Genomic DNA, 15,031 nt, shown 5'->3' with positions numbered 1-15,031 from the left:
CGCCACTCACCTCACCGTATCCCCTCCCAAAACAACTCTCAGCTTAAGATTTATTGACCCACTGTCGGAGAATGAGATAAGATGGACAGAAAATCCGTATATTTCGACCACTATCTGCGGTCCTCTTCAGCTGAAGAGGACCACAGATAGTGGTCGAAATATACGGATTTTCTGTCCATCTTATCTCATTCTCCGACAGTGGGTCAATAAGTCTTATTTTACAAATACAGTATGCTACTACATTAAACCTTCCTAAACTCTCAGCTTCTTAGGCATACCCTCCCCTTGGCGCTAAGGTCTAAGGATAAAAAAGTGGAACTGCAAAAAATAGTGATAAAGCTATGTTAACACAATAATGATTTAGTTGTATTTTTTATACTTTAATAAGCATTTCAAATCCTCATTATCTTATCTCGAAGCCATTTTGAAATGTCGTCAAAGAGCTTTGATTAAAGCTCGGAAGTGCAATTCGAACGGTGGAGTGTAAACAAAAGTATCGCGTTGGTGTCGTGATATATTAAAAAACGTTGCAACTATAAGTATAATGGGAAGAGGTCAAGGAGACATTGAGGGTGAGGGAAGAGAACCAAAGAGACGTCGGAGAACAGTTGATGGGGCTAAAAAGCTTCCCACAGCAGGCTCTGCTGCTACTGCCGAACCTGCATCAGTTCCCACAACACAAACTCCTCGCCCGTCAGTTAAAGAGAAAGAGAAGCATATTATACACGATACTTATCAGGTACTCTATACACTGTGGGATACATGTTCTGATAAAGAAGTTCTATGAGAAATGTTGAATGACACCTAAAATGGAAAATATCCACATCCTTACGAAAGTAAAGATAAGGGGTATTCGAGAGGGGATGATAAATTTATTTCATTTTCACTTCAGTACTGCTTTCTTAATATCCAGACTATTCCATTGGATTTTTTTTACAATAGTTTTCTTTTTGATTAGAATGAGTCTAACATTTCAATCATGAGTCACATATTTTGCGTTTACTCCTCCGAAGTATCTTAGTATGTAAAAGTCAAAGTGGTCTCCCAAACTGTCTGTTGTACAGTTTGGGAGACCACTTTTACATACTTGGATTCACCTGTCAGGAAGTTGGGATTTTATTTAGGGAAAAGGAACAATTTAAACAAAGAAAATTTAAATTAATTACAGAATTTTCCAAAAACAAGGAATGCTACCATAAATATATTTCACACCTTACCTTAATAAACCTGACCTAACCAATGACATGTAAAGTTAACCTTCTTTAGTTCTTACTTTAACTATCCTCTTGTACTGTCTTGGGTGTTGAAGGGAGAAAGAGTTTTCTGTCCCTGGCAAGATGGACAGCTTGGATGGGTGGGATGTGGTGGGTCTTCAGGATTTCTTTCCTCAATCCAGGTCTTCCTTGGAAGTTGGTCGTCCTCATGCCTTGTAACCTTCTATTTTCTTATGTAAGCTTTGCTGGCAAGTTGGTGAGGTGCCATGAGTGTCAGATGTCCAAACCACCTGATTGTTTGTCTCTGAATGTAATAGAGGACAGGTGTTGTTCCCACCATTTCTCTGATTGTGGTGTTTCTGATCATGTCCCGTCTGGTCTTGTTAACGGCTCTCCTCAGACATCGCATCTCACAGGGGGTTATTTTGCTTTTTAGACTTTTGGTCAGGGTCCATGTCTGGCACTGATATATCAAGGTGGGGGATAAAGATGGAGTTAATGAGTTTGGCTTTGGTTTCAATAGGAATGTTGGGATGTTTGAGGAGTGGGGCAAGCTGGTAGCTGACACTGTTGGGCTTCTGTACTCTCGTCTCAATCTCTGTTGAGACATCTGTCTTCAGGGAAAATACTGTCGATGTACTTAAACTCACTGACTTGTTTCAGCGGAGTTCCATCAATGCTGATTTTGAGGTTGCTAGGTGTTTTATTAACCTTCATCACCTCAGTTTTGCTGATGCTAATCTTCATATCGAGCTTCTTGCACTGTGTGTTCAGGCTGTCTTTATGCTCTTGAAGTTGATCTTCTTTCTCATGCTCTGATCATCTGCGAACAGCATCTTATTCAGGTCTTCTGGGTTGGGGTTTGCCTCTTTTGTGATTTTGTCCATGTAGATAATTAAAAGTAGCAGTGATAGCACTCATCCTTGTCTCACTCCAGATGAGACATTGAACCAGTCAATGAGTCCGTTCTGGGTGTGGACTGGATTCATACTGTTGGTGTAGATGGCTCTGATGTTATCCAACAGTTGTCCCCTGATGCTGTACTCTTCAAGTGTTTGTCACAGTTTGTTTCTATTTACTCGGTCAAATGCTTTTTCCTGGTCTATGAACACAAGATTCATCTCTTTGTTGTGTTGGATTGTCTTTTTGCTCAGTTGTCTGAGAGCGAAGATAGTGTCTGTACACCCCCTCCCTTTTCTGAAGCCCATCTGCACCTCACTCAGCAATGGTTCCACCTTGTGCGCTGTTCCAAGATCTTTGCCTATATCTTGCCTGTGTGGCTCAAGAGCGAAATACCTCGATATGTGCTGCAGTCTTTCTTACTGCCCTTTTTCTTCCAGATTGGTACTACAACTGCCCGCTGCCAGTCTTCCAGAACTTTCTTCTCCGTCCATGCTTTCTGAAATATTGTGGTTAGCCAGGTAATTCATGTTTCTCCACATGCCAAAATGGCCTCGGTTGTAATGCCATTGGTGCCCGCTGCTTTGTCCCTTGGGCTGGTCTTCAGTGCCTGCTGGATCTCCGATCTTAATATGTTTGGTTCACCTTCTGGGTAGCATGGCTGAAACTGGATCTGTGTGTTTCCTTGGCTGTTAGGGTTGAGAAGTTCTTTGAAATATTCCTGCCATCTGTTTTTGATGCTGTCTTCCTCACTGAGGGGGTTCCCATCTTTGTCAATGACCACTGTTGTTGCGCTATATGGCTCATCTCATAGTCTCATTGCTTTGACGCTTTTGTAGAACTGTCGAGGTGAGTTCTTGCACAGTTCACTTAATTCCTCGCCGTGTTCCTTACATGACTGTTCTTTTGCGTTTCTGACTAACCTCTTGCCGTGTCGTCTTACCAGTCTGTATTTCACATAGTCCTCATCCAGCTTTGATTTCACCCACACCTTGTACAGCTTCTTCTTTTCTTTGATGGCCTCCTTTACTGTGTCATTCCACCAGGCTGTCTGGTTCACCTTTCCTCTACCCGCGTTCTTTGTACCGTATTCTTTACTGTCTCTGTCAGTGTGTTCTTAAACACTGACCATGCTTCTTTTGCTGTCATGTCTATGGTGTCTACTTCTTTCAGCTTATTTGTGACATTGGTCTCCACTACCTGTTGTGCTTCTTCCTTCTATAGTTTTCTTAAGTTGATCTGTCTGTCTGGTGCTTTCCTTTTTCTCATTTTTATTTCATTCCGATTCTTTGTAAATAAGATTACAGGACGGTGGGCAGTGTCCAAAGCTGCATTTGGGATGGATCTTGCATCTGTGACACTGCTTTGTTCTTCTATTCGAGTTAAGATAAAATCTATTTGTGATGACATATTTAGGTCATTCCATCTGTGCCAGGTTTGTTTCTGACTGGGTCTGTGTTGGTAAAAGGTGTTTGTGATCCACAGTCCATACTCTGCACACAGTGCTAGAAGCTGTTCCCCGTTATAGTTGCACTCTGTGTTAGTGTCACTGTGTGGGCCAAGGTGTTGCTCCCAAGGTGCTCTTCTCTTGCCTACTCTTCCATTGAAATCTCCCATGACAATAAGTTCTTCCCTGTCTGGTAGTGTGCTTATGATGTCTGCCATCTTTTCAAAGAATTCCTCCTTTTGTTCTTCACTGTAAGAGTCATTACAAGGTGCGTAAGCTTGGATGAAGTTTAAGGTCTTTTGTTCTCCTCTTACTAATTTTGATGATCCTCTCTGACACAAAATCTGTTTCCAACATGTTCTTTGCTGTCTCCGGGTGCAGGATTAATCCTACGCCATGTGTCGCCCTCGTTGTCACATCGACACCATTCCAAATCAGGATGTCGTCCTCATGTATCTGATTCCAGTACCTTTCTTTCTGCAGTCTGAAATTCCCAACACCGGTATTTTCCATCTCATCATGAAGTCAATGAGCTCCGGCTCTTTGTCTCTGAGTCCACATACATTCCAAGTGCTCGTGATTCTTTCTCATTGTCCTTTTCCTTTTCTGGTTCGTTTACCGAATTGATCCATCCGTTTCTTTCTCCTTTTAGTTTCCTGAGCAATAGGCCTAGCAAGCTGGTGGTGGATTACCTATTGCTCAAGAAAATTAACCTAACCAAACCTAAACCATCCCAGTATAAGTATTCATTGATAACTTTTTGCCAGCTCTCTTTCCATTGCTGCTCTCCACCTCAGTTCCTTGTCTCTCATACATAAATTGGTATTACACTTTCCACAAAGAAAAATTGTCATTGATATTTTCAGCTGACAAAATATTCTTTCTTTATATGAACTTGTTCACTCCAATTGGATGCTATCAATGAATAGGTTTTTATTCAGTTTTTATTACCAGGCAAACCTGGAGCATGAAGCCGAAGAAGCAAATAGGCGTACTGAAGCTGAAGATCAAGAGTTATTTCACAAGACATGTGACCACGTGCGTCAGCTGATGAACGAGATTTTGAATTTGAAAACTGAAAAGCCTGAAGGAGTAAGTTTTATATTTATTCTTCCATTAAACATAATGAAACACTAGTGGCTCTATCATTGCATAGTCCAGTTATGCTACACAATATACAAGGTGATGGAGAGAACTGTCCTACCCATCACCATCTCCCACATCCTGCTGTGTCACATATGCAACACAGTTTTTTTTTTTTCCAACAACACTACTACAGCACACACAATGCATAATGGATTGTTCAACTTAAGACACAAAAATTAGTACACAACTGATCACAATAGTTAGATAAGCTGTGAAAACTACAGTTTAACATTTCAGGAATACATTTGAGAACTTACCGGTCACTTTTGTTTTAACCAGCGTAGATTCTCTAAATGTAGATACTTTAGAAATTCTAAAATCTTGAAGGCCTTCTGAACCGAAGACGTGATCCCTCAGTTAGAGGTTTCCAAAAAAAAAGTCCTTCGTCCAGAGCTCAGGGTAATATGATTACTGTTCCGACGTCAGTGCGCACAGTATACCAAAGGACTCTTACGAGTTCAAAAAGAGCTCAGAAGGCTACGGGTTAATATTTACTTTAAGTAATTTCTCAAAGTTAATTCCCAATTTATTAAATCGTATCTTATTTAAAGTTACGATAGGTGTGGTTCGAAGTTTCAGGAAAGGCTCCTGAATCGAAGAATAACACTTTGAGGGAAAGTTTCCTGAACTAAGGTAAACACTAAGATTCCCAATAACAATTACTACAAAGCAAAGATTTATAATCTATTCCATGGCTACTCCTCATAGACAAGATATATGACACATCACTATGCAACAACACAAAATGATGATTTACACACTACTTTTCAAGTAGATATGGATATGTACAGTGTCAACTAGATCATGCACCAGAAACATACCCTATGAATTTGAAAAGGGCCTGTAGTTTTGTTGAAAAAATGTGAAGAAATACAGTTTTCCATGTAGATGTATAAATATATGGAATAGCTCAAACAATACATGAGTTCCAATCTAAATATGATAATTGGAAATCAAAGATATAGATTAAGTTAGAACCGTACATGAATTTGAATCGAGGTATGTTAGAAAATTAGAGAATAAGAGACAGGACCCAATGAGTGTTGGTCCTTTCCTGTACACTACAATTAGGTAAATACACTCGCATCACGAAACAAGCATTCCAAGGCTGATTACCAAATGCCCTGTTCCACCAAACTACCAGACAATAGCCCTGCAGAAAAATCCTTCATAAGAGAAGCAAGAATAATACTAGGACAGTGCTGTTCAGGTCACCATCCAGCACAAAGAAAATGCTAACACAGAATAAGCCTGGCTAAAAAAAAAAAAAAAAAAAACTGCCCCAGATGCAGCCATTACATAGACACCAAACATATCTTAGACTGCCATAGCCATATCCAAACAATAATACAATGTTTATTCCTTGAGTGACTTGTAGGCCCATCTGGTGGCTGTTGCTGGTTACCTGGGAGCCATGGCTCTGGTAAAAGAGACCTGTGGCAGCTGATTGATTGACTGACAGTTGGTCATGTATTTCAATGGTTCGTCTTTAAGGAGAAATCATTATACTCTAAGAATAAGATAGACATACATTTTTATTTTTATTTTATTACTTTAACTTCTATAGCTCTTACCTTTGAAGTGAAAAATTGCCAAGATGTTATCTAGATCATCCTGAAATTTTGATCTTTGAAGTTTAACTGTAATTATACAATTGTGAAGGAATTTCAGTGCATTATTGATAGGTCAATATATAGCCTAGAATTAGAATGACCTGTGCATTATGGGACAGATTTTGATTAAATTCTCTTCTCCACAGTGGACTAGGGATGTTGATGAGCGACGTGTACAAGTTCTTGTGCTCATGCTAACTCTGCGACGTCTAAGTAGAGTTCAAAAGGTCTGTAAGATAATATTTTATACATATGTGTGTGTGTGTGTGTGTGTGTGTGTATATATATATATATATATATATATATATATATATATATATATATACCATTAAACCCGCAGACATGGTTTGGTTTAGATACGTAGATGACATTTTCACTCTTTGGGATGAAAATTGGGGTTCATTCGATAACTTCTTTGCTAATTTAAATTCGTTAGCCTCCAACATTAAGTTTAAAGTTGAATGGGGAGAACAAGGTAAGCTACCCTTTTTAGATGTTCTCATTGTTCGTGACGGAGACAAGCTTGCTTTTACCGTCTATAGAAAAGAAACCCATTCTGGTAGTTATCTTCATTTTTTCAGCAGTCACCCAGACAAAGTAAAAAGTAGTGTCGCTTCAGGATTATTCCTTCGAGCTCTTAGAATTTGCAGCCCCCAGTTTCTTGAAGGAGAATTAAACATTATAAAATCTCAACTTAGTAATTTAGCTTACCCGGATTGGTTCTTGGTCAAAGCCCTCAGCCGAGCGAGATCCAATTTTTTCAACACCACCCCCACTTCCTCTAATTTTTCATTGGGCAAGAGCTCTTTAATCGTTCCCTTTTCTGAATCATTCATTCCCTCGACCAAGTTTCTTCCCAAAGACAAATTAAATTTGATTAATTATTACCCTAATACCATTAATAAAAAGGTGGTAAATGTCCATCAAAGGTTAAAAGAAGAGCAGAGCCAAGGGGTTTATTCGATTCCATGTAAAGGTTGTGACTTAGTTTACATCGGACAGACTGGAAGGGATTTGAATACCAGGATGATTGAACATAAACGTTCCATTAAATATGCACAAGAGAGCTCAGCTGTGTTCCAACATGTTAAGCAATTTAAACATTGTTTAGATTGGGACAGAGCTGAGCTTATTTACAAATCCAGATGTGAGTTCAGGAGAAAAATGGTAGAATCTACGATCATTGAATATCAGCCCAACATGAATATTTCAAAGGGGCAATGGTCCCCGGACATAATGTCCGGACTCTTCATCTCCAACCTAGTGAAAGCTCATTTGCCTCCTGACCTCACATACGGAGTGAGCCGAGGGTAGAGATATCTTCCCATGTTCCCCTTTCTTTTGTTAAGGGTGCTACTTAAACAGCACGCCCCTCTTAATTGTATCTACTGAAGAGGATTGCAGTTTGCAATCGAAATATATAGATTCCCCGTTTCCAGTCTTTTCTACTCCAACAGTGGTTTCTATGTTATATATATATATATACACACACACACACACACACACACACACACACACACACACACACACACACACACATTATATCACAAATTTCCACCCTATGCTAAAATCCTCCATAACATCATTTCTCCTTATATCCCCACCACCTACTCCCTCCGATCAACAGAGGAAATCATTGACCTTTTAAACACCAACCAGGCCAAAGGTTCCATAGCATCATTAGACCCCCAAAACCTCTTTTCTGTAACAAGAACTATTGATATCATCTTACATACATACATACATACATATACCAAGGCTTTTTTCCCCTTTCAAGGGAGGTAGCCAAAGAGAAAAAGGCATAAAACCATTCCCACCCATTCTATCCCTAAATACACTCCACTCCCCTCCACCCTCCCTCCCATCTTAGCACCTCCTGGATGGCAGGTCATCCCTGCACCTTGTCCACTGCCCTGGCTCAGAGGCAGTGTTGCAAGACACAGCAAGGCCACTTCATTAAATCGGCGACCCCCACTCTCCGTCCCCCATGCATAAAAGGAGAAGACGGGGAGAAACCTCTTTGGGATGTGTCAAAATTTGCTCACACATACTACCTCACCCCCATCCCCCCACCCATTCCACCTCATGCATCACAACATCATCCATATACAACCATTCTCCATTCACCCCTGTCTTCTGTCCTCTCCCATCCTTCCTCAACAGACATTCCCCTCTTTCCCAAAGCCCCTTTCACCCCATCCATCCTAGGATGTCCCCTCATGTTCACTCCCTCCACATCTGCCTTCCATATCTCTTTTACCAGTCTTTCTTCACTCATTCTTTCCATGTGTCCAAACCATCCTAATACTCTTTCATCAACCCTATCTCCCAACTCCCTTTCCACCCCTGTTCTCCTCCTCACCTCCTCATTTCTTACTCTATCTAGCCTAGTAACCCCCATCATACTTCTCAGACACCTCATCTCAAACACATTCAAACTCCTCTCTTCCTCTCTTATGTTCCATGTTTCTGCTCCATACAGTGCTGTTGGCACAATCACTCCTTCATACAGTCTCCTCTTAATACCAATTCCCAAATGTCTATTCCTCATTAGACTTTTTAATCCACCAAGGCATTTATTCACTTCTCTCAATCTACATTGTACCTCCACCTTCACTCCACCCTTTCCTGCCACATTTGCACCCAAGTATCTAAAACTATCCACTTCCTCCAGTCGCTCTCCCTTAATGCTCACTTCCAGTCTGCTGCCACTTTCACCCCTTATACATCTCATCACCTTACTTTTACCCACATTTATCTTTAGCTTTCTTCTATCACACACTCTCCCAAACTCTGTCACCAACTTTCTCAATCCCTCCTCCGATCGTGCCACAAGCGCAGTGTTGTCAGTAAACAACAGCTGGCCCACCTCCCACTTTTCTCCATTTTCTTTAACCATCTCCAATCCCTTACCCACCACCCTAGCATTTACCTCTCGCACCACCCCATCCATGTACAAGTTGAACAGCCAGGGCGACATAACGCATCCCTGATGAAGTCCCACCTTTACCTCAAACCACTCACTCTCTCCATTTCTTATCCTGACACAAGCTCTACTACTCTCATAATAACTCTTGATAGCTCCTAGAAACTTTACTCCTATCCTGTATATCTGCAAGACCTCCCATAGTGCCTTCCTGTCTACCCTGTCGTAAGCCTTTTCCAGATCCATAAAAGCCCAAAAAACATCCTTCCCCTTTCCTATAGCTGTCTCACATATCTGTCTTACCACAAAAATCTGATCTACACAACCTCTACCTGTCCTAAATCCACACTGCTCCTCACCAATTATTCCCTCTGTTCCTCTCTTAATCCTCTCAATCAAGATTCTCCCATAAGCCTTCCCAACTACACTTAACAAGCTAATCCCTCTGAAACTACTACACTCACACTTGTCCCCTTTTCCCTTGTAAAGTGGAACTATACAGGCACTCCTCCAGTCCTCCGGCACTCTACCCTCTCTCCAGCAAACATTAAATAACCTCACCAGCCAGTCCACCATCACTGTACCTCCTTTTACCTCATCTTAGATTATGTATATCATGAAAGTGATCTCCCACCACCCAAAATTCCACATAACTCCATGAGAGAATTATTAAAAACTTGCACCTCAGAGGTCCCTTTTAGGTGCCCAGAGGGAAAACTATGTATGCAAACTGATGGTGTATCCATGGGGTCACCACTAGGAGTCCAATTTGCCCAAGCATATATGGCTGAAGTAGAACACAAGGGTTTCCAAAACAGTGATATAACACCACATATATATTGTAGATACATTGATGATATATTTGTTAGCACTAAATCAACTAAAGACCTAGAGCTATTAAGATACCGCCTCCAAGAGATTGCTGGACTCTTTTACTGTGGAATTGAACAACAATGGAACTCTCCCCTTCATAGACATATTAGTAGACTCCAAATCCAATAAATTTACAATGAATGTATACCGGAAGCCTACTAACTTAAACAAATGCATGAATGGAAATGGGGAATGCACAATTAATTACAAAAAAGGTGTCATCAGAGCTTATATATAAAAAGAGCTTAACTAGTGTGCTCATCATGGAAAGCTCTGCATAATGAACTTAAGCACATAAGACAAATGCTCATAAACAATGGATATTCTAATACTGATTTTGACAACATGACAAAAGAAATGCTTCATAAATTTGATTCCCAAGACAAACCCCATGATAAACCCCAAACAAAACACCAGATAAATATATTCTATCATAATACACAGAGGGCCTGGCAGTGAGAAGAGTGTAGAAGAAAGGGAGGCCTTTTGGATAGATCTAAATGAGTGCATAGAGGTTTTGGGAAGAAATGTCAATGTGATAGTACTGGGAGACCTTAATGCTAGGGTGGGAAATGGTCCAATCGATGGAGTGGTTGGGAAATGTGGAGTTCCAGGAAAGAATCGTAGTGGAGAGTTGATGGTGGAAATGTGTCTAGAGAGTTGATGATAGCAAATTCAGTGTTTCGGAAGAAAGTCAAGCATAAGTACACATGGGAGAGGGTGGTGGAGGGAAGGGTGGTAGATAGAGCGCTAATGGATTATGTAGTGGTAAATAGGATTATGATAGGAAGAGTTAAGGATGTACATGTGCTAAGGGGAGAGAGTGGGGGAATATCAGATCATTTTTTGGTGGAAGGTAAGTTGAAAGTGGAGGATAGATGGAGGAAGAGGAAAGGGACAAAAGGTAGGGAGGTTCTTAGAGTGAACTCTTTGAATGAGAAGGAAAAGGAGAAGGAGTACGGAAAGAAGCTGAAGGAGGAGTGGGAGGGAGTAAAGGGTAGAGTAGAGCTGGGTGTGGAGGAGGAATGGGGATGGTTCAAGGAGGGAGTCATAAAGTGTGCAAGGATGGTGTGTGGAACAAGAAGGACAGGGGGAAATAGAAGAAAGGGTAGTGAATGGTGGGATGAGGAAACAAAGAAGGTTGTAGAAGAGAAGAAGCGAGCTTTCACAGATTGGTTACAAAATAGGACGAGGGAGTCATATGAGAGGTACAAAGAAAAGAAAAGAGAAGTAAAGCAAAAGGTAAAGGAGGCAAAGAGGAGAGCAGATGTGAAATGGGGTAAGAGTTTGACAGAAAATTTTGAAAGTAATAAAAAGATGTTTTGGAAAGAAATTAAGAGAGGAAGAGGAGGCGAATCAAGTAGAGAAGAAAAGGTTGTTGTTGTTGTTGTCGTTCCCTAGACTGTCTGTCCGAGCAGTCCCGTCTCCCCAAGGAAGGCCACAGCCGAAACTGGGTTTTCCCACAAATCCTTTATAGAGTGTATGTTGTGTTGTTTGCGTGCATGATTGTGTATAATGCAGTCTTCCATTATGTGTTGTATGGTATGGGGTGAAGTGTTACATCCTGGGCAGCTGTTCACAACACGGTCGTCCAGCCTCTTCTGGTAGCTTAGAAGTGCTGGGTGGTGACCGCATCGCAGTCTGGCCAAGTGGACTCTGTCCTTTCGTGGGAGAGAGGATTCAGAAGGGTGGATATCAGGGGGTCTGGCATGCAGCAGTGTGTTGTCTTTCAGTGTGTTAATGGAGCGGTGAGTGATATGATTATGAATATGTTTCCGGAGGCTGGTATTTGGTGGTTGTGGAGGAAGAGAAGAGAGTATCTGTGCGTAATAAAGGTCTTTGGGTGTAGTTTTAATGTTTCTTGGTGTGTGTGGGTGTTCTGCTATGTAGTGTAGCGGGTGTGATGTGTTTGTGGTGGCTGCAGCAAGTGTTTGTGTGCCTCTCATGTCGAGGTGGTCCTTGACTTTGAGGACTTTTGTTTCATGGTGTAAATGGTCTGTAGGTGATGTATTTGTGCAGCCTGTAATTGTTTTTAGGGCTTTGTTTTGTATGATTTGAAGGGTGTTGTGGTGTGTCTCACTGAGATTAGGAGCCCATGCAGGACTCGCATAATTCATCACTGAGCGTATGCATTGTTTGTATATTGTTATATTAGTTTCTTTGTTTTGTCCAAATGTTGTTCCTGTGATTGACTTAAGTGCGTTAAGTCTAGGTGTGCATTTGTTTTTTATGTTTGTGAGGTGTTGTTTGAAAGACATGGATGTATCGTATGTTACACCAAGAATTTTCGGTGTGTTTGTGTGTGGTATTAGAGTGTTGTTGATGTAGAGATGAGGTATGTATTTGTGTTCTTTTGTCCAGTTGGTGAGAAGTGTTGCTGTAGATTTGGTTGGAGCTATTTTGAGTCTGTTTGTGATGAACCATGTGTTGAGTGTGTCAAGGTAAGGCTGGATTATTTCTGCAGCTTTGTCTGTGTTACGATGTGTGCATGTGATTGTTATGTCGTCTGCGTAGGAAGAGATTTGTATTTCTGAGGTGTCTGGCGTGGGTAAGTCATGCATGTATAGATTAAATAATGTGGGGGATAGAACTGAGCCCTGTGGTACTCCGTTCTTAATGTTTCTGATGTGCGATGATTGGCCATTATATGACACATGAGCATTCCTGCCTGCCAGATAATTGGCCAGCCATCTTTTGGTGTTATTGTGCATGTCTGTGTTATATATTTTATTTGTTAGGTTGTGGCGGGGGATAGCATCAAAAGCTTTACTAATGTCCAGTGTTATAAGAAGTGTTCTGTGGTGGGGCCTATCTGAATTGATGCCATCAAAAATTCTTTGTGTGAGGTTTGTCAGAAGAGTGTTTGTGGAGTGTAGTGGCCTAAAGCCGTGTTGTGAGTCAGCAAGGGGAATATATGGTGTGACAAGTTTAAGTATTAGGCGTTCAATGACTTTAGAGGGGGTGCAGAGAAGTGTGATTGGGCGGTGCGATGTTGGGATTGTTGGGTCTTTGTTCGGTTTTGGAATGGTGATTATTTTACCATGCTTCCAGATGTCGGGTATAGTGTTGTGTGAATAGCTGTAGTTTGCAATGTTTGTGAGTGCGTGTATACCTTGTGGTCCAATGTGTTTTAGGTGAATGTTGCTTATGTTATCAGGGCCACAGGCAGATGAGTGCTTGAGATTATGCATTATGAGTTTTGTCTGACTGTCTATGAAGGGTGTATAGTCTGAGTCTGTGGGGAAGTCTTTCTTACGTCGAATGGTGCGTCGGTCGTCAGGGTGAGATGGTGCAGGTAAAAGGTGCAGATGGAGAGATGATAATGGAAGAGAAGGCAGTAAGGGGAAGATGGGCAGAATATTTTAGGGAGTTGCTAAATGTGAAGGAGGATAGGGAAGGAAAGATTGCTGCAGTGGGAAGTGCGAAGAAAATGAGAGTGATGAATGAGGAGAAATAAGGAAGGATGAAGTGAAGGCAGTTGTTAAGATGATGAAAGCAGGTAAGGCACCTGGTCTGGATGGATGCCATGCGGAATGTCTGAAAAAGGGAGGTACAGTGATGGTGGACTGGTTGGTGAGGTTATTTAATGTTTGTTGGAGAGAGGGTAGAGTGCCGGAGGACTGGAGGAGTGCCTGTATAGTTCCTCTTTACAAGGGAAAAGGGGACAAGTGTGAATGTAGTAGTTTCAGAGGGATTAGCTTGTTGAGTGTAGTTGGGAAGGCTTATGGGAGGATCTTGATTGAGAGGATTAGGAGAGGAACAGAAGGAGTAATTGGTGAGGAACAGTGTGGATTTAGGACAGGTAGAGGTTGTGTAGATCAGATCTTTGTGGTAAGACAGATATGTGAGAAAGCTATAGAAAAGGGGAAGGATGTTTCTTGGGCTTTTATGGATCTGGAAAAGGCTTATGATAGGGTAGACAGGAAGGCACTGTGGGAGGTTATGCAGATATATGGGATAGGAGGAAAGCTTCTGAGAGCTGTCAAGAGTTTTTATGAGAATAGTAGAGCTTGTGTCAGGATTGGAAATGGAGAGAGTGAGTGGTTCGAGGTAAAGGTGGGACTTCGTCAAGGATGCGTTATGTCGCCCTGGCTGTTCAACTTATACATGGATGGGGTGGTGCGAGAGGTAAATGCAAGGGTGGTGGGTAAGGGAATGGAGATGGTTAAAGAAAATGGAGAAAAGTGGGAGGTGAGCCAGCTGTTGTTTGCGGACGACACTGTGCTTGTGGCAGGATCGGAGGAGGGATTGAGGAAGTTGGTGGCATAGTTTGGTAGAGTATGTGATAGAAGAAAGCTAAAGATAAATGTGAGTAAAAGTAAGGTGATGAGATGTACAAGGGGTGAAAGTGGCAGTAGACTGGAAGTGAGCATTAAGGGAGAGCGACTGGAGGAAGTGGATAGTTTTAGATATTTGGGTGCAAATGTGGCAGGGAAAGGTGGAGTGAAAGTGGAGGTAGAATGTAGATTGAGAGAAGCGAGTAAATGCCTTGGTGGATTAAAGAGTGTAATGAGGAATAGACATTTGGGAATGGATGCTAAGAGGAGACTGTATGAAGGAGTGATTGTGCCAACAGCACTGTATGGAGCAGAAACATGGAACATAAAAGAAGAAGAGAGAAGGAGTTTGAATGCGTTTGAGATGAGGTGTCTGAGAAGTATGATGGGGGTTACTAGGCTAGATAGAATGAGAAATGAGGAGGTGAGGAGGAGAACAGGGGTGGAAAAGGAGCTGGGAGATAGGGTTGATGAAAGAATATTAGGATGGTTTGGACACATGGAAAGAATGAGTGAAGAAAGACTAGTAAAATAGGTGTGGAAGGCAGATGTGGAGGGAGTGAACATGAGGGGACGTCCTAGGATGAGGTGGATGGATGGGGTGAAGGGGGCTTTGGGGAATAGGGGAATGTCTG

The 15,031-nt window shown here is 41.6% G+C and overlaps 1 protein-coding gene across 1 annotated transcript in view; it reads left to right on the top strand.

Moving 5' to 3' along the window:
* Window positions 1–439: 439 nt before the first annotated feature.
* thoc5 (THO complex subunit 5) overlaps window positions 440–15,031 on the top strand; it is a 53,291-nt gene continuing 38,699 nt past the window's right edge. The window contains exons 1-3 of the mRNA XM_076205025.1: window positions 440–739; window positions 4,516–4,653; window positions 6,467–6,547. Coding sequence (XP_076061140.1) covers window positions 545–739; window positions 4,516–4,653; window positions 6,467–6,547 — 414 coding nt within the window. The 5' untranslated portion in view covers window positions 440–544. The remainder of the gene's footprint in view (window positions 740–4,515; window positions 4,654–6,466; window positions 6,548–15,031) is intronic.

This window comes from Oratosquilla oratoria, chromosome 21 (genome assembly GCF_046742065.1).
Source record: "Oratosquilla oratoria isolate Oo_2021 chromosome 21, ASM4674206v1, whole genome shotgun sequence".
NCBI lineage: Eukaryota > Metazoa > Arthropoda > Malacostraca > Stomatopoda > Squillidae > Oratosquilla > Oratosquilla oratoria.
The sequence above is the reverse complement of the archived record's forward strand: the minus strand, read 5'-3'. Positions and strand labels throughout refer to the sequence as shown.